The following is a 19181-nucleotide window of genomic DNA, read 5'->3' on the forward strand; positions in this document are numbered from 1 at the left end:
TTGGTCCGAATCGTCACGTGACTTGTTTGTGCCACTTCTGAGGGCCCAGTCGTAGCTGTCAATCACCTCCTCTGCCACGTCTCAGCTCCGCCTCCTCCCGCTCCGAGAACCAACACGCCTTCTCCATCTCCTTCTCCTTCTCCCTTTCACTCGGCTCCTTTTCTCCTCCGATTGCAGAGATCTTTCAACCGCCGCCTCTGATAATTGGCCACTCGCAACCATTACACCCTCCCCCCCACACACACACACACACCCCGCCAGGCATGGATTGGCATAAAAAGGAACTTGAAGTCTGCACACAGCGTTTCCCCGTCCTGTTCTTTTGTGGCCTCATCTCGCCTCTTTCAGGTTTCTTCTCTTCTGAATCAGAATCGGTGGCCGTGCAGAGTTAATGAGCTTTTTCAATCATTCTCAAACTTCTTAATCCGCCACGACTCCTTCCTTCATTTCCCCATTCCTTATTCTTCCCTGCACCTCTCAGGTTTTCTCTTTTGATTTCCGTCTCGTTCCGTCTGTAGGCGTTGTCGTCTCTCGCGGCGAGGAAGCACGAGTACCTGTTTCTATAATTCGCCCGGAGGAGCGATGCTGCCACGTCAACAGCCGCCGCCGCCGCCCCTCCGCCGCACACATAAAGGAATCTCCGCAGGCCTTGAATGGGAAATTGTATTTATTTATGTGATGGGAATTAGTCGGAGCAAAAGCTATCAGTGTCGGGACTCGGAACAAGAGGCGAGAGCGCCATCGCAGCCAACATCGCCCCGCGTCGTCTCCATAGCTTATACATAGTAATTGGATTCGCCCCACCGCTGTGTGTGTGTGTGTGTGTGTGTGTGTGTGTGTGTGTGTGTGTGTGTGTGTGTGTGTGTGTGTGTGTGTGTGTGTGTGTGTGTGTGTGTGTGTGTGTGTGTGTGTGTGTGTGTGTGTGTGTGTGTGTGTGTGTGTGTGTGTGTGTGTGTGTGTGTGTGTGTGTGTGTGTGTGTGTGTGTGTGAGGCCCCGGTCCCCCTGCACGCCCTCTGGGTGAAACTAAGGTTAGGACTTGTAAGAAGACACTGCCATGTCAGCAGATTCGCCGTGACAATGCCGCCGTTTCATTGTCTCTTTTTCCTCCTCTTGTCTCTCTGGGCCGAGGGGGGGGGGGGGGGGGGGGCATGAATTCACCCCCGTACCACATAGACCGCTACACCCCCCTCCCCCCCTTTCCCTTTTTAACAGCCGCACAGATCGTCTATCAGCAGCTGTCACCTGCAGCAAAGGGCTCGGGCCATCGGACAGTAGAGCAGCGCCAGGCCAGGCTGAAGCTGCAGCGCTGTGAATGAGGCTGCAGCGCTGTGAATGAGGCTGCAGCGCTGTGAATGAGGCTGCAGCGCTGTGAATGAGGCTGCAGCGCTGTGAATGAAGCTGCAGCGCTGTAGCGACACCGCTGACACTTCCCATCACACCGGCCCCCGGATCGGCGTTCAGCCAGATAAGAGGGAATTGCTGTTTTGACTGGTTGGTCTCCTCGTCTGTCACATATCAGCGGGTAATAAACTGTTATGATGGCAGATTGCTGTGTGACGCATGAGGCGCCATAAATCAACCAAACGCTGCTTTTGTTAGCGATCAGGCGGCGTTCCACATAACGCATCTAATACAAATCAAAGGTTGTCGTGCGCCCGTCGCCCCATTCTCTGGCTTGTGCCCGAGCTTCCCATCCGGACCGCCGCGCCTCTGCAGCTACTATTGTAGGACGGCGGCGGCAGCAAAGGCAGCGAACACGACAACAAACGAAGCCCCGGAGCGCACAACAAACAAACACGTGCGGTGCCGAGTTTCATTTCACCTTGTGTGGAGGAGCAGAAAGGAGAGGAGGAGGAGGGGCGGGAGGAGAGAGAGGGGGAGGGGGGTGAGAGAGGTAATCAACCTTTTAATCCCACCGTGTTCTCACAAGCCCTGCCCTTTATTTTGTCCACGCAATTAAATCATTAATCTGTGGATAATTAGTTTGGCCACTATGGAGCTGCTCTCTCATCATGTCTGTTTGCTCTCCTTCCTCCTCCTCCTCCTTCCTTCGTTTCCTCACTCTGTGGTCCTGGCTGAGGCTCAGGGGTGAGATGAAGGTCAGGAGAGGTTGAAGGGGGGGAGGGGGAGAACGGGTCATCCCTGTTAATCTGTTGTGTTCTGTAGCGTTAATGCAGTAAACCTCTCCCTTAGCTGTGATCTGTGTCCAGTTGAGCTTAATGATGATGAAGAGGAGTTTCCGCGCCGTCAGATGAGGTGAAAAATGAACCGAGAGGAAAGGAAAGGGGGGAAAAAGACATGCACTCAGTGACCTTTGACCTCTGGCAGCTCATTCATTTATTTTAATCATAATCCTAACCTCAATCTTTATTTTATCCATTTTAAGTAACAATCTTTTCAGTAGATTTGACCGATTCACAAGCTTCTCCTCCTTCTTCTTCTGCTCCATGTTTACACCTCCCTCCGCCCTTATTGCCGCTCTTCCCTTCTCCGCTCCCAAACGTTCCCTCATTCTTCCTCTGTTCTGTCACTCATCGCACCTCTCTATTGTCTCTTATGTCCGTCTCTCCTCTCTCATAAATCTGTATCCCCTCTTCCCCATCACTGCATTCTTCCTCTCCCCTTGGATTGAATCTGCTCAACCTCCTCGTCCATCACAATCATCCGCGATCCAAACCCTTAGTTGAGGTCAACGATGTACAGTAACCTCACCTCCCCTCACCTCACAGCTCCGCCTCCCTGTTATCGGCGCCCCTCCCCCCTCCTTCCTCACGTGTGCATGTGTGTGTGTCGCGTGTGTGTTAAGATGCAGGGCAGGTGTAACCTTGGGTGACATTAAAGTCTCCGCGGTGCCGTATCTGGAGTCATTTCCCATACTGGTTTGTGTGTGTGTGTGTGTTTGTTTGTGTGTATTCCTCCTCCTCCTCATTAATCTTTTTGCTGCTGTTATTGGATTCCGCTCTCACAATATTAACACGGGCACCCGGCGACTTCATTGGTAATTTGTATCGTTCCATGCGTGTCTAATGCGCCCGACGCACTCGGCTCCTCGTACTGAGAGTCGGGCTGATGGTAAAGATGCTGACTCTGGATAACGCAGGAGCGAAACGCCAATAAGTGCAATGGAGAGGCTCCTAGTCCATTACCTACACGTGCTCGCAGCAATATGAGGCTGGAATGTGTCGCCCTTCACGTGACGCTAGTGAAGGTCTACTGCGTAATTGAGTAAAGTGAGCTTGTGGCGCGCCATACGTTCCAACCGGCATGCGTGTGTGATGGGGCTCAGATGCTGTGCCAGCGTATTCCTCCTCTCTCCCCCCTGGCTGTGCCCTGGCCGCCCTTCAGCCGATCCCAAAGCCTTCCAACCAGAAAACCTCCCGGAACCTTTAGCTACCGCCGGCTCCGCGCCAAGCGGGCGGATCTGCCGGCGAGCTAACATGATGGATGGGGGTCGGTTATGGTGTAATCACGGAATTGTGGGGAAAATATGAGGCGGCCTGTCTGGGTGTCCGAGGTGAAGTGTGTGTGTGTGTGTGTGTGTGTGGGCGTGGGGGGGGGAGATTGGAGGGCAACCAAAGGACTGGATTCCGATCAGTGCTGGATGCTGCCAATGTATCTGGCCGGCGCCGCTGTGTGAAACGATGTGTCACATTTGTCCGGAACATTTAGATGGATGAATGGTTGGATGGATTACACACACACACACACACACACACACACACACACACACACACACACACACACACACACACACACACACACACACACACACACACACACACACACACACATGTTCCCTGATCTAATGAGCACAACATGCGACACGAACGCCACCCTCCTTTTCTTTTTAAAGTAGACAAACAAACTCTGAGGCTTTGATCGTCCGCCTCAAACTGTGAAAACACTCCGACTCAATATTTATAGATTTCCGTCCTTTGCGTCGGCTCAAACTACAGGATCGTGTTCTGATCCATCCAAAAATGTATCCAGAGGCTCAGTCAGGAGGCGAAACACCCCCAAACATCCCCAACCTCCCAATGACGCTGAGCTCTTTGTCCTGGTCACTGGCATCAAACCGGCTTTGCTTTTGTGAGGAATCAAAGATCAGCCCGCCATGATTGTTTATTGTCTCTTGCTGCTAATATCCTGGTTCATTGTGAAGCAGTTTGACTACCGCAGCCAATATAACTCAACCAACCAGCAGGATATGAGAAACGGCGCCCTGTGAAAGGACTTCAATGAGGCCTGAGACGCCATCGGATAAGGGCAAGAGAGGGAGAAGAAGTGTATGTGAGAGAGGGAGGGAGAGAGAGAGTGATAGAGGGAGGGAGGGACGGACACCTGTTACGGTTCCTTAAAGACGCTATTCACGTCTCATCCATGTAGATTTATAGGAGTGTAAACGCGCACACACGCCTTCAGGCTCGCCGTGCAATGTGCTCCTGCAACCGTACACCCTCTGCACTTCTGAGGTTACTCTCCCCATCACACACACACACACACACACACACACACACACACACACACACACACACACACACACACACACACACACACAGTGGGAGGGGGGGGGGGTGTTTTAGTTTAATGATTTGCTCACACTGGTGCAGTTTTGATGACATCAGCGTCTCTTGTCCACGCCGCTCCGTCTCCAGGCAGGAAGTCTGTGATGTTTTCTATCATATCAGCCCAGGGAATGCATTTGTGTTGTCTGGCAATGTGTGTGTGTGTGTGTGTGTGTGTGTGTGCGTCTCTGTCCCGCCCTGATAAGCGCCCGTTTGCTTAAAAGCCTTTTGTTTCCCTTCAGGAACGTTTTCCTCTCTTCCCCCTCTTTTCCCGCTATTAGTGTTGTTTGAGGAAGCCGTGATTTAATTAGACGCAGATAAGGATTGGGGCTCTGGCGCGTGGTCCAGGCCGCACCATGCATGCATGCAGGCCGACGGGCTCATTGTTGTGCAGTTAGGAGGGAAAGAAGTCGAGCGACACACACACACACACACACACACACACACCAGTCAGGTCTGGAGCGAGTGGAATTATTAGTTTGAGGCCGATTGGGTTTGATAGATGCAGGTCTCATTCTAACACTGGGAAACTGTTGATCTGTGTGTGTGATTGTGCGTGTGTGTGTGTGTGTGTGTGTGTGTGTGTTGGTCTCATGGGGCTGGTCGGGACACACTGCACACCCGCTGCCTCTGCATTGTGATTAGAGCTGAGGGACCTTTGAGGCAACATCCAACAAACTGGCATTATAGAGACACAAATAGAGTGAGAGTGAGAGTCTGTGTGTGTTAGTGTCTGTGTGTGTGTGTGTGTGTGCGTGGGCGGGTTGAGACAGAAAGAAAGGTTGCAAAGCATGTGGTTAGCAGCTAATTGGCCGGCGAAAATGGAAATGCAACAACAAAGTCTGCTGGAGGGTGTGAATTTTGTCATTCACAGAAACATTTAAATGCACGTTCACACACACTCGCACGCAGAGATAAGCCTTCCCCCGGTCACACACACACTCACACACTCTCTCATGTCTCGCAGCAATGTTCCAGGTGTAATTATAGAACGTGTAACCCCTGATTACAGCTGGTAAACGGCTCGGCTCCATGCCCGCAGGAGCTTTTTCCGCTCGCGCAACTCAGGTTATCAAACTTTAATGAGTTTACTTCCCCAGTCCTCTGGAAAAGGGGCGGAGGGTAATTGGCTCACATCAGCCACCATCTAAATGCTCACAAGGGGTTAAAAAAGTCCCACCCAGGTCAATGAGCAGGTCCAGGTCTTTGTGGAGCTCTCAGGTCTTCTGTGAGGAAACACCTCCAGGGCCGGTCAAGAGCTCAGACCGGCCCGGAGGAGGAGGAGGAGTGCACATCCAGGCTAATGAACAGCCCCCATGGGTGCTGAGTCAAACAGTGAGGTCATTAAGGGACTTAATGAGGAAAGTGGAGAAGTCAGAGCTTCTGGAATAAAGTGCAGTGTTCCTGTTTTACTAATGAGAGATGTTCACTTGACCTTGACCCCTCATTAAAACTTACTGGTAAGATCCAACGTCCACGGTTGCTGATTGCTCATTTGTGTGTGTGTGTGTGTGTGTGTGTGTGTGTGTGTGTGTTTCTCTTCTAGCCATTATGTATGTGATGGGAGCACTGGGACCTGCAGCTGGTTACCTGCTGGGAGGCGTCCTCATCGGCTTCTACGTCGACCCTAAAACTGTCGTCAACATCGACCAGAACGACCCTCGCTTTGTCGGCAACTGGTAAACCTCGCTGCACTCTTCCTCTTCTACCTTTATCTGTGTGTGTGTGTGTGTGTCTGTGAGTGTGTGTAATTGATCATCTTCGCCCTTCTTCCAGGTGGAGCGGCTTCCTCTTGTGTTCCGTGGCCATGCTGCTCGTCATCTTCCCCATGTTCGCCTTCCCCAAAAAGCTGCCCCCTCGCCACAAGAAGAGGAAGAAGAAAAAGATCAGCTCGCCCGGCGACGTGTCCAGCGACGACGACGTGATGAAGGAGAAGAGCAGCAGCAAGGGCCAGAACGTCTCCTCCTCCATGGGCTTCGGGAAAGACTTCAGAGGTAAGGCCGCCGTCGTATGGCACCCGTATGTAGATGTGGCGAGCTTCTCTTACACACAGAGCTGTGAGCTATCAAAGCAAAGATGGGCTGTAATCCAATCAATGGCCAGGATTAGGTAACTAATGGTTCTGGCTCCACTCTGATCCTTAAACATGGTATTGATTGGCGATGGAGGAGGTCGTCCACGCTGTTCTTTAATGACGCACGTAATTTACCCTGAGGATTTTGAGTTCCGTTTCAAGGTAAATGGAGCTTGAAGCGACACACACCTGGCTGTCAGTCAGAAAGAACATCAGCCGATAAATACAATTCCCCATTTTGTGATCCTTCCACTGCACTGAAAATGGAAATTTGATTCACACTCGTCCTCCTGCTGTATCTGTCAATTCATCTGCATCAAACGTTTCAAGGACGCGTGCTGCAAAGTGTGCTCGCTCCTGTGTGAGTGTGTTTGTGTGTATGTGTGCGTTTGTTACCTGATTAAGTTGAAAACTGATCCGGTGTTTTCCAGTTTTCTCTTGTTTCCATTTTTCAAATCTGTCAGACATTTATTTCTCTTTCTCTCTTTGTGCCTTAAATGAGCTCATGTGGGGGGAGAACCTAGTTTCGATGCACAGGTTGAGAAACACACACGCGCACATACATCTCCCCGTACTCTGACACACTTGGAACACAATCCTAAATTACCACTGGTATAATAATCCCATAGATCACTCTGCATATGGCCCAGAGCAGGACAGGCTGAAGTTTGTCTGGGTATGCAGAGGCAACACACACACACACACACACTTATTCAGGAATGCAGTATATAGCTTCTGTACATCACCTAGCACGCTGATTTAATTGCCCCATCTGGGTGTTCGGGGCTGTTTTGCAGACTCAGGATGCTTCAGTGTTTGGTTCTGTGATGTATTCTCTAGGCCTGCGCCCCTCGATTGAGGCTCCTGTATTCGTCTGTAGGACAGATTCAGCGGTTTTGTGAAGGATATGCTGCAGTGATGTGGTGCTTTTTTTTTTCACCAAGCATTTTTTTTTGACCTTCACATCACGGCAAAAGCTGAAAAATGCCAACACTGAAAACTCAGAGTAATGTGCGTCTGCAGGATGGGACTTTTGATTATGGAATGTTCCGGACCTTGGCCAGCTTTCATTTGCAACTATGCAACTATGTCATTTCATCTCAATTCAAACGGTGCTGAGATGCAGTAATTCCTAATAGTTTTTGCTCTTACATATTTCATTTTGAGTGTGTTACTTTCACTCAAATTGTGTCTAAATAACTGATTCAGAGGAGAGAAGGTTTGAAAAGCGCTGGAGACTGCTTGAACCAGGACCAGGCATTTCTTATTCATGTACGTATGTTGACTTGATGCACTCATTATGTGTGTCTACAGTGTATGACTGAACATTCTATGGAAAAAATAGTCTGAATGTTGCGTTCATTGTTTTATTCATGTACAATATCAGAATATAGATGCAAACTAAAGTGTTTACTCACAAACAGCAGGGTTAAGGTGGCTAAAAAGCCCATAACTTGGACAAGGAGGTAGAGCGCTAGAATTTCACACACGGCATCTACAAGGCACCAGGATTATTCTGTGTAAGTTCTGGACAAATTTAATTTTTGGTGGGATTTCCCAAAACGACAGTGTAACCATGGACCAAATGGCTTGTTTTTAACAAAAGCCCAGAATATGATCCTCTTGTCATGTAGATGCTGTGGTTGAAATTTTAGAGCTCTAGCTCTTAAATTCGCCAAGATATGGGCTTTTTACAAAAACAAACGCTTTGGTCCATGTATACACTGTCGTTTTGGGAAATTGGACCAAAAATATTACTTTCCCTTAAATTTACAGAATATGATCCTCTTTTCATGTAAATGCTGTGTTTGAAATTTTTTATAGCTCTAGCTCTTAAATTCGCCAAGATATGGGCTTTTTACAAAAACAAACAATTTGGTCCATGTCCACTGTCGGTTTGGGAAATTGAACCAAAAATTAAATTTGCCCCAAACTTACAGAATATGATCCTCTTGTCATGTAGATGCTGCGTTTGAAATTTTAGAGCTCTAAATCTTAAATTCACCAAGAATTCGGCTTTTTACAAAAACAAACAATTTGGTCCATGTATACACTGTCATTTTGGGAAATTGGACCAAAAATATAATTTGCCCCAAACTTACAGAATATGATCCTCTTGTCACGTAGATGCTGTGTTTTTGAAATGTTAGAGCTCTACTCCTTGATTTCATCAAGATATGCTACCTGTCCAGTTTCTTGGTTGACACCCGGGCTCGAACTGGCAATCCTCCAATTCCCAGCTATGAAATCTACCGTTGAGCTACTGACTTCTCTGTTTGTGCACTGACATTTTAGGAGAATAGGAACAAAAATTTAATTTGCCCCAAACTTACAGAATATGATCCTCTTGTCATGAAGATGCTGTGTTTGAAATTTTAGAGCTCTAGCTCTTAAATTCTCCAAGATATGGGCTTTTTAGAAAATCAAACCACTTGGTCCATGTATACACTGTCGTTTTGGGAAATTGGACCAAAAATAAAAATTTGCCCAAACTTACTGAAAATAGTGCTGGTATCTTGTAGATGCTGTGTTTTTAAATTTTAGAGCTCTAGCTCTTAAATTCTCCAAGATATGGGCTTTTTAGGGAATCAAACAATTTGGTCCATGTATACACTGTCGTTTTGGGAAATTGGACCAAAAATATAATTTGCCCCGAACTTACAGAATATGATCCTCTTGTCACGTAGATGCTGTGTTTTTGAAATGTTAGAGCTCTACTCCTTGATTTCATCGAGATTACGCTACCTGTCCAGTTTCTTGGTTGACACCGGGACTCAAACTGGCAATCCTCCAATTCCCAGCTATGAAATCTACCGTTGAGCTACCGACTTCTCTGTTGTTGCACTGTCGTTTTGGGAAATTGGACCAAAAATTAAATTTGCCCCAAACTTACAGAATATGATCCTGTTGTCATGTAGATGCTGCGTTTGCAATTTTAGAGCTCTTAATCTTAAATTCGCCAAGATATGGGCTTTTTACAAAAACAAACAATTTGGTCCATGTATACACTGTCCTTTTTGGGAAATTGGCCAAATATTAAATTTTCCCCAAACTTACTGAAAACAATACTTGTGTCCTGTAGATGCTGTGTTTTTAAATTTTAGAGCTCTAGCTCTTAAATTCTCCAAGATATGGGTTTTTTTTAGAAAATCAGACAAATTGGTCCATGTATACACTGTCGTTTTGGGAAATTGGACCAAAAACTAAATTGCCCCAAACTTACTGTAAATAATACTGGTGTCCTGTAGATGCTGTGTTTTTAAATTTTAGAGCTCTAGCTCTTAAATTCTCCAAGATATGGGCTTTTTAGGAAATCAGACAATTTGGTCCATGTATACACTGTCGTTTTGGGAAATTGGACGAAAAATAAAATTTGCCCTAAACTTACAGAATATGATCCTCCTGTCCTGTAGATGCTGTGTTTGAAATTTTTTAGAGCTCTAGCTCTTAAATTCGCCAAGATATGGGCTTTTTACAAAAACAAACGCTTTGGTCCATGTATACACTGTCGTTTTGGGAAATTGGACCAAAAATATTACTTTCCCTTAAATTTACAGAATATGATCCTCTTTTCATGTAAATGCTGTGTTTGAAATTTTTTATAGCTCTAGCTCTTAAATTCGCCAAGATATGGGCTTTTTACAAAAACAAACAATTTGGTCCATGTCCACTGTCGTTTTGGGAAATTTAACCAAAAATTAAATTTGCCCCAAACTTACAGAATATGATCCTCTTGTCATGTAGATGCTGCGTTTGAAATTTTAGAGCTCTAAATCTTAAATTCACCAAGAATTCGGCTTTTTACAAAAACAAACAATTTGGTCCATGTATACACTGTCGTTTTGGGAAATTGGACCAAAAATATAATTTGCCCCGAACTTACAGAATATGATCCTCTTGTCACGTAGATGCTGTGTTTTTGAAATGTTAGAGCTCTACTCCTTGATTTCATCGAGATTACGCTACCTGTCCAGTTTCTTGGTTGACACCGGGACTCAAACTGGCAATCCTCCAATTCCCAGCTATGAAATCTACCGTTGAGCTACCGACTTCTCTGTTGTTGCACTGTCGTTTTGGGAAATTGGACCAAAAATTAAATTTGCCCCAAACTTACAGAATATGATCCTGTTGTCATGTAGATGCTGCGTTTGCAATTTTAGAGCTCTAAATCTTAAATTCGCCAAGATATGGGCTTTTTACAAAAACAAACAATTTGGTCCATGTATACACTGTCCTTTTTGGGAAATTGGCCAAATATTAAATTTTCCCCAAACTTACTGAAAACAATACTTGTGTCCTGTAGATGCCGTGTTTTTAAATTTTAGAGCTCTAGCTCTTAAATTCTCCAAGATATGGGTTTTTTTTAGAAAATCAGACAAATTGGTCCATGTATACACTGTCGTTTTGGGAAATTGGACCAAAAACTAAATTGCCCCAAACTTACTGTAAATAATACTGGTGTCCTGTAGATGCTGTGTTTTTAAATTTTAGAGCTCTAGCTCTTAAATTCTCCAAGATATGGGCTTTTTACAAAAACAAACAATTTGGTCCATGTATACAGTCGTTTTGGGAAATTGGACCAAAAATTAAATTTGCCCCAAACTTACTGAAAGAAATACTGGTGTCCTGTAGATGCTGTGTTTTTAAATTTTTAGAGCTCTAGCTCTTAAATTCTCCAAGATATGGGCTTATTAGAAAATCAGACAATTTCGAGCCCCTGCCGAGGTGCCCCTGAGCAAGGCACCGAACCCTCAATTGCTCCCCCCTCTGCGAAGGGTGGTAATGTAATGTAAGACGCTTTGGATAAAAGCGTCTGCCAAATGCTTGTAATGTAATGTAATGTAATGTAATATATACACTGTCGTTTTGGGAAATTGGACCAAAAATAAAATTTTCACCAAACTTACAGAAACTAATACTTGTGTCCAGTAGATGCAGTGTTTTAAAATTTTAGAGCTCTAACTCTGGAAATCACTAAGATACGGGCTTTTTTGAAAAACAAACGATTTGGTCCATGTGAATATGACCAAAAAATATAATTTGCCCCAAACTTACAGAATATGATCCTCTTGTCATGTAGATGCTGTGTTTGAACTTTTAGAGCTCTCATTGGTTCGTTTTCCCAAAACGACCATGGACCAAATTGCTTGTTTTTATAAAAGCAGGTATCTTGGTGAATTTAAGAGCTAGAGCTCTCAAATTTTAAAACACAGCATCGACAGGACATCAGCATTATTTTCTGTTAGTTTGGGGCAAATTAAATTTTTGGTTGGATTTCTGGATAATGTCAGTGTAACCAAAGCGGTCATTCAAACACAGCATCTTGACGGCATGGGGAATCTTCGCTGCAAATTCGGGGAAAATTTAGTTTTTGGTAAAATTCTTTGTAAAACGTCAGTGTATGCATAAAACAAATTGTAATTTTTTGCGCCAGAATCATGAGATGAGCGCAGGCCATTGGACTGACACATGATCAATGCAGCAGCTGGTAAGACATCACCAGCCCTGGACCTCCCATCTGTCCCCAGGAATTAAATGATTAGCATCCCCCCCATTTTATTTCTATGTTTGATCACTGACAGATGCCATTGTGCCCCCCCCCCCAATCCAAGATTAGATGAATTAATGCTGAGGCGCTCATCCCCTCATCAAGGCACCTCACCACCCCCCTGGCCTATCAAGAAACCATTTTACAAACTTTTGTTCTCGCTGACATTAGTGTTTGAGGCTGGGGAGACAAAAGGAGCCCTTGTGATGGCAGAGCGAGTGTAAAGTTGCAAATACATGGCAGCCGTTTCATTCTGCATAGTGACAGTAATGCAATCACAGTTTGACCACGTGTCTTTGAGTGACAGGATGAGAATGAGTGTGTATTCTGCATCATGTTTCTCAATGTCCTCAGGCAGGGCTTGAAAGGCACATTTGCCCTTCTTGCGCTGAACCCAGAGTGATGTCATTCAAGCTGGATTGCATTTGTTGCGTTTGTTTTGGACACAGCACAGAAACACTTCCGATATTTGCACTAAAGAGACACTCACCCAGAGCTTTGATGGTATAAGTGTTTGTTAAAGCCCGATAGGATTACAGGCTTTAATTACAGACATAACCAAAAATGTACAAACTGTAGATGTTTAGAGAGCTGAATATGTATTTTTGCATGAGAATCAATGAGCAGAGAGCTGCCTGGTGACACATCTGTGTGTGTGTGTGTGTGTGTGTGTGTGTGTGTGTGTGTGTGTGTGTGTGTGTGTGTGTGTGTGTGTGTGTGTGTGTGTGTTCTGCACTCTTGAACAAGGGTACTTATCCAGATGAGACGAGACATGACTGAGTGTCAGATACATCAGGAATGAGATGATGTTAAACACAGATATTCAGGTGTTACACTCCCACTGAGATGAGCTTTGTTTGGGTTGTACATACAGTATTTATGTCTTTTGTTAACTACCACATACTAACAATGATTCCTCTACTGATGACTTCATCTAGGTTAGAGTGTGTGTGTATGTGAGTGAGAGGCAAATTAGGAGCATGTTTGTGTTTTAATTACTGAACCGGAGTAATGAGGCCCTCCATCTTGTCTCGTCTCCCTCTCCAGACCTCCCTAGGGCGGCGGCGAGGATCCTCGGCAACAAGACTTTCCTGTTCGTCAGCCTGTCCTACACGGCCGAGTGTGCCATCGTCACCGCTTTCATCACCTTCATCCCCAAGTTCATCGAATCGCAGTTCGGCATCCCCGCATCCAACGCCAGCATATACACCGGTAAGTCCTCTACTCCGGTCAGTTCAGCCTGTGGTCATCTAGAGCAAGAGCCAGGGTATTCACATGCAATACCTACATCCACCACCGCAGCAGTAAAGAGCAAAGACTGGATTCACCCATTCATAGCCCTTTATACTTTAACACTATTGGGCTGAGCTTAAATCCTTCTAACATTTCCCCTTTCATTAAGTTGTGTAAGGCAATAAACACATATTAATCAAGTTTACACCACAATGTGACTGAACTCTTCTTAGATTAAAGTAGCACCTAGATCATGCGATTGTAAAACAATTGAATCAGACACGGTAACATCATAAGACACCTCCTCAGACAGGATGTCGTCGTACTCAAATTACGCAATGCGTCGTCTCTATACACACACACATATGCACAATAATCTATTGAGTGCATGTCCGTGTAGAGACTGATGTTACAGAGCTGAGTCACTGTTACAGCATGTGACAGCTGCAGCCAGCGCCAAAAATACTAAACTTCAACACGGAACTAAAGGAGAATTTTACAGCCACCGAGTTACGACTATAAATCCAAGCAGTATAAATGTCTTCCTCTTTTATTCTGACAGAGTGATACATCATCGCACGCTGCCTATAGAATCTGTACCAGCTTGCGTTCGTGTTCTTCGCCGTGTGATCACGTGCGCGGTGATTCGGTCACAGAGCTGTGACACATGAGCTCCTGCTGACTTTTATTCAGAGATGCTGTTTGTTTTTTACATCCCCTGACTGTAACAAACAACCTACTGAAGGAACAACATCATCTCAGTCACATGTGCACACACAAACACACAAACATACACACATATAGGGACACACATTGGCGCAGGCACACAGAGAGACTCCCTGGAATTCACACAAGCACCCGTTTAATCCCTCAGTTGTGTCTGAGCCAGCAGTGTTCATACACAACACGATTACTGCCACGAGGAGTGATTGAAAACTCAATTATAGCTGGGAAGGCAAAAGTGTGTGTCTGTCTGTGTGAGTGTGTGTGCACCCAAAGAAGCATTCCGCTGGCTAACATACGTTTGTTTCCAGTCACGCATACACACCCTACGCCCACACACACACACAGTACCGTTGCCTCATCTCATCTGCCTGTTGCCAGGATACAAGGGGTAAGGGCAAACGGGTGGCGTGGTTGCCATAGCTACCCAAAAGATGCCAAGCTGCTGGGATGTGATATTGATGGGGGAGGAGGAGGAGAAGGAGAGGACACTCCTGGTGATGGAGCACTGTGCTTCCTTGTGCGGCCAGATGGAGCGAGCCACCTGTGACTTTTTACCCTGGCATATTTTACAAAAGAAAGAATAGGATGTTGTTTTTTTGACTGACCTGAAAACACAATTTAGAATGTCAGTAAGAAAACAAATAAGTATAAGCACAAATCAGGGTGTCGGGTGCTAAACTAGTCAAAACGGGCAGGCTCAGAACTTATCAATCAACCACCCTTGCTCTATAAAGATGTTAAGCTGCACACAAACATCTAAGGAGTAATACTACCGCCGCAAAAACATCACGGGCATCACTGGCGTCCCCCTGGCCCGGGCTTAGAACTTATCAATCAACCCCGCCGCGGAAGAACTTTGACACCGTGACAGCCGAGACAAAGAAGACAAAAAAGGAGGCGTATGTAAAGAAAGATTATCGCCCTCGTCGACGCCAAACGATCTCAAACGAGCGATCTCTATAAATGACAGCGAGGAAGCAACACAGCGACCCAAGCTGTCAAAATACAATCAGGGAGAATCTTCCAAATTACCACCTTGTTGTGTCACGGGTGAAGGAGACGCCACTGCTTACACGCTCATTAGCCGCGCGACAGAAATAGCAGCGTAAAAAAACATCACACACACACTCACACACCTCCCTCAGCTGTACTTTCCCTGCATCCTGCTTTTTGCCATACAAACACACACACACACACACACACACACACACACACACACACACACACACACACACACACACACACGCTCGCTCAGACGACGAGGTTATGATGTCGTCCGGTAAGCCGGTTTGAAGGGATCCAGCTTGCGAGCTCGTTATCTGGATCACACGTTTGGAGGGTGTAAATGGTGTGAGGAAGTGTTTTTCGGAGGCCTGCAGCTGATGCCGTCTCGGCGGTCTCGGTTCACGTCTCTCTCCCTCCCGTGTACGCCGCCCTCCCCCCTGGGTCTTCCCTCCCGCCGCCGATTGGCACGCCGACCCTTCTCCGAGCCCGGCCAGCCAGCCGGCTTAGCCTTTCCCTCAAGCTGTCAATTAGTCGGGGCTGTAGTGGGCTGCGAGCACATGTTCTGCCCCGCCGGTCAGGGATGACTCACTGGTAGCCCACAGTCTGGCCCGCTCAGCCCAACACAATCAGGTCTCTGCAGCAGACACACACACATACACACACTGCAGCCCGGTCCAGTTTTAATTGAAGTTATTTATGCTCTGAAGCGTCTTTTCTCATGGATCAAATCGTTCCCGTCGCTCTGCCTGATTGAAGGAGCTTTTCAGATGTTGAGAGTTTCCTGTGATGTTTGGCGACAATTAATTCAGTGTTACAGTTTTACATAAGAAACTGTTCTGGCAGCTATCAGCACCTCTTTATTTTTGTCACATCTCACCTTTCTCTGGTTTTCTCTCCTCTGTTCTTCCGTCTACACTTCCTCCCTCGTCCTGCTCTGCATCTGCCCGTTCTATTCCATCCCCTTCCTCTCCCTCTCTCTCTCTCTCTCTCTCTCTCTCTCTCTCTCTCTCAGGTCTGATAATCGTGCCCAGCGCCGGCGTGGGCATCGTGCTCGGCGGCTACATCATCAAGAAGCTAAAGCTGGGCGCCCGCGAGTCGGCCAAGCTGGCCATGATCTGCAGCGGCGTGTCCCTGCTCTGCTTCTCCACGCTCTTCATCGTGGGCTGCGAGAGCATCAACCTGGGAGGCATCAACATACCCTACACAACCGGGTAAGGACGTCTGCCAACACACACACACACACACACACACCCTGGAATAACCCCTGTGTGTCCACTACAATTGAAGAAAATGGAATATTCTGCATCTGTTCACCCTGCAAGTCTTTTACAGCTTTAGGAATAGAACCAGATGTAGTAGATCTGCACTGCTGCCTGCATAAACATCTGTGTGTATTCAATAATACACAAAAATGGTGAGCAGGTGAAGTGAATACCTTCTTTCTGTTTCAGTAACAAAGTAATGAGCAGTTAGGGGCCTTGGTCATAGTCTGCCACGGCTCCCATCCTCCTCCTCCTCCTCCTCATGTGTTGTGGCCTTGTGATGCGAGTGTGAATGATTAATTAGCAACACTGGCATCTGCTCTCATGGTCTCTGTGAATCACTCTGCCACCTCTATTTTCGAAGCCTCTGCTCAACGGCACTTAAGCGCCCAGGCAATAGAATGACGTCTGACGTGTTCCGCCCGCCCCCCCCCCCCCCCCCCCCCCCACGCGCGGACGCCGTTTACAAGACACACCCGCGCAGCCACAACAGGAGAGGGTGCGACCTTGGGCCCTGTAAACCGATGACACACACGTTTACACACACACTACTACATTATTCATGTTATGTCTTCACGCTCTTCCGTCAACCATCATATCAGATGAACCGAAAACGGAAAGAGAAACTTCATCTAAGCAACTTCATCAAACAACCGTGCGTGCCAAGCCGTGGCTCTCTGACCGCTTTGTGACCCTCGCTCTGTGTTTAAGGTGGCGTTTACTCAGGGGGTCAACAAGGTCGTGTGAGTCTACGGAGCTCCTCATTATTATGAACAGGGCCGGTCACTGGTCGCTGGTAGCGCCTACATGAGGAATGTTTCACCCCAGATCCTCCCTCCCTCCCTCCCCCCTCCTCCCCCTTTGTGTCACCCGTCTGTACTCACAGAGTCTAGACATGCTTAAGCTCTCCCCCACTGACGGGACAGAGACGCTCCGCCTCTGAAAATAGAAGGAAAACTAACACAGGAAGTGTTCATAAAGCAGGCGACGTCACGCTCGATGGTCTTCCATGGGGACGAACACCTCCCCTGATTCTGTGGTGCTTTTGAAGAATTGTAGTGTGAGGAGTCGGTGTAGTTTCGCCTCTTTGGTGTTCCTAAGCAACATCAAACGGTTGGAGCCGCTGCTTCTTGGCTCCATCCTCCGCAGAGCGACGCAACATCTGCACGGTTCAGTGAGGGCCGGGCCGCTCGTCTGGGGAAACCACATGTGCCAAAGTCAGCCTCAGTCAGTCTGGGACTCCGGCAGGATGGAGACGTGCACCACAACACACACACACGCGCACACACACACACGCACACACTTCATCCTGGAATGTGGCACTGTTATGTCAATCAATACTGCCCACCGTGATAGAAATAATCACCCTGTCACAATCTTATCGTGTGTGTGTGTGTGTGTGTCTCCCTGTTCCGCTGGGTTCAGAGCGAAGCCTCCCAGAGAAAACCCACCACTCGCCTCACTGCCCCCCGATTTGGCTTAGAACGACGATTCCCACAGCGGTCTCACACCCCCCCTCTCTCTCACACACACACCACCCCCACATCTCCATCATCACGCATCATGAGGTGCCAAAGGCCTCGATTAAAGCAATTACAACATCAAAATTTAGACACATCATCTTTCATTTGCCTCTTCTGTGGTCTGGAGCAACATGAAGCAGCGACGCTCCCTCATGAAGGCTTCCAGGTCGCGTTCACGTGTCGGCTTATGTCCTTTGAAGTGCGCTGGTGCCTGAAGCCGCGGCGTCTGGAGTCAGCGATATGTTTCCCTCATTTTAAAGTACTGGAGATTCAGTCGATACAAGGCTGAGTGTTGTGTTCTTATCATCTTCTTCCTCTTCTCTTCAGGCCGACCCTGACGCTGACCCACAGGAACCTGACAGGCAGCTGCAACGTGAACTGCGGCTGTCGGATCAACGAGTACGCTCCAGTCTGCGGCTCCGACGGCATCACCTACTTTAACCCCTGCCTGGCTGGATGCAACAGTGTGGGCAATGACAGCACAGGGGTGAGCACACACACATACACACATGCACACTTACTCACACACGTGTTTTTTGTTTTCGTCTATTAAAAATGCTTTGTAGCCATTTAGATTCAGATGAAGGTTCTTGTGTTAATTATGTCATTATGGTATGTAAACACAAGTGAACATTCTTCTTCCATATCCTTTGAAACTAATGTAAATACTGCACAGGAAGCTTCAGGCTCCACAACAATGACAGACAGGAAGTCACGACAACACAAAGGAAGCATTTAGGTGGTGCCACCCACATTTTTTCAGTGTAACTTCCTTCTTTTGATGAGTCTGCTCAGATCTCTGCTTACATGATGCAACACTCTCAAACGTACACACACACTTTCCATATTTCGTAATATTGTTTAAAGTGCAGTTTAAAAAGTAGTAACAAAACATTCCTGAACTCATCTTCCTTGTTTTGTGTGTGTGTGTGTGCAGATCAGGAACTACACCGACTGCGGCTGCGTGCAGAGTCGGCAGGTCATCACGCCGTCCTCGGGCGGTCAGGTCAACCAGCTGCAGCTCGTCATCGTGAAGACCTACCTGAACGAAAACGGATACGCCGTGTCGGGGAAGTGCGACCGCACCTGCAACACTCTCATCCCCTTCCTCGTCTTCCTCTTCATCGTCACCCTAATCACCGCCTGTGCCCAGCCCTCCGCCATCATCGTCACACTCAGGTACGGCGGACGCTTCTGACAAATGCAATTTTCTTGTATGAGAGTGATTTGTGTGATTTGACGTT

The 19181-nt window shown here is 47.0% G+C and overlaps 1 protein-coding gene across 3 annotated transcripts in view; it reads left to right on the plus strand.

Annotated features, from left to right (window-relative positions):
• The window catches only part of slco5a1 (solute carrier organic anion transporter family member 5A1), a 34630-nt gene that overhangs the window by 11247 nt on the left and 4202 nt on the right, over positions 1-19181 (plus strand). For all 3 annotated transcript variants that reach the window (XM_076171339.1, XM_076171340.1, XM_076171341.1), the window contains exons 3-8: positions 6113-6245; positions 6343-6560; positions 13236-13400; positions 16165-16363; positions 18265-18424; positions 18875-19116. In XM_076171339.1, coding sequence (XP_076027454.1) covers positions 6113-6245; positions 6343-6560; positions 13236-13400; positions 16165-16363; positions 18265-18424; positions 18875-19116 — 1117 coding nt within the window. The remainder of the gene's footprint in view (positions 1-6112; positions 6246-6342; positions 6561-13235; positions 13401-16164; positions 16364-18264; positions 18425-18874; positions 19117-19181) is intronic.

Source organism: Genypterus blacodes, unplaced genomic scaffold (assembly GCF_046128005.1).
Source record: "Genypterus blacodes isolate CSIRO-AG114 ecotype Tasmania unplaced genomic scaffold, CSIRO-AGI_Gbla_v1 ptg000245l_1, whole genome shotgun sequence".
Taxonomy (NCBI): Eukaryota; Metazoa; Chordata; class Actinopteri; order Ophidiiformes; family Ophidiidae; genus Genypterus; species Genypterus blacodes.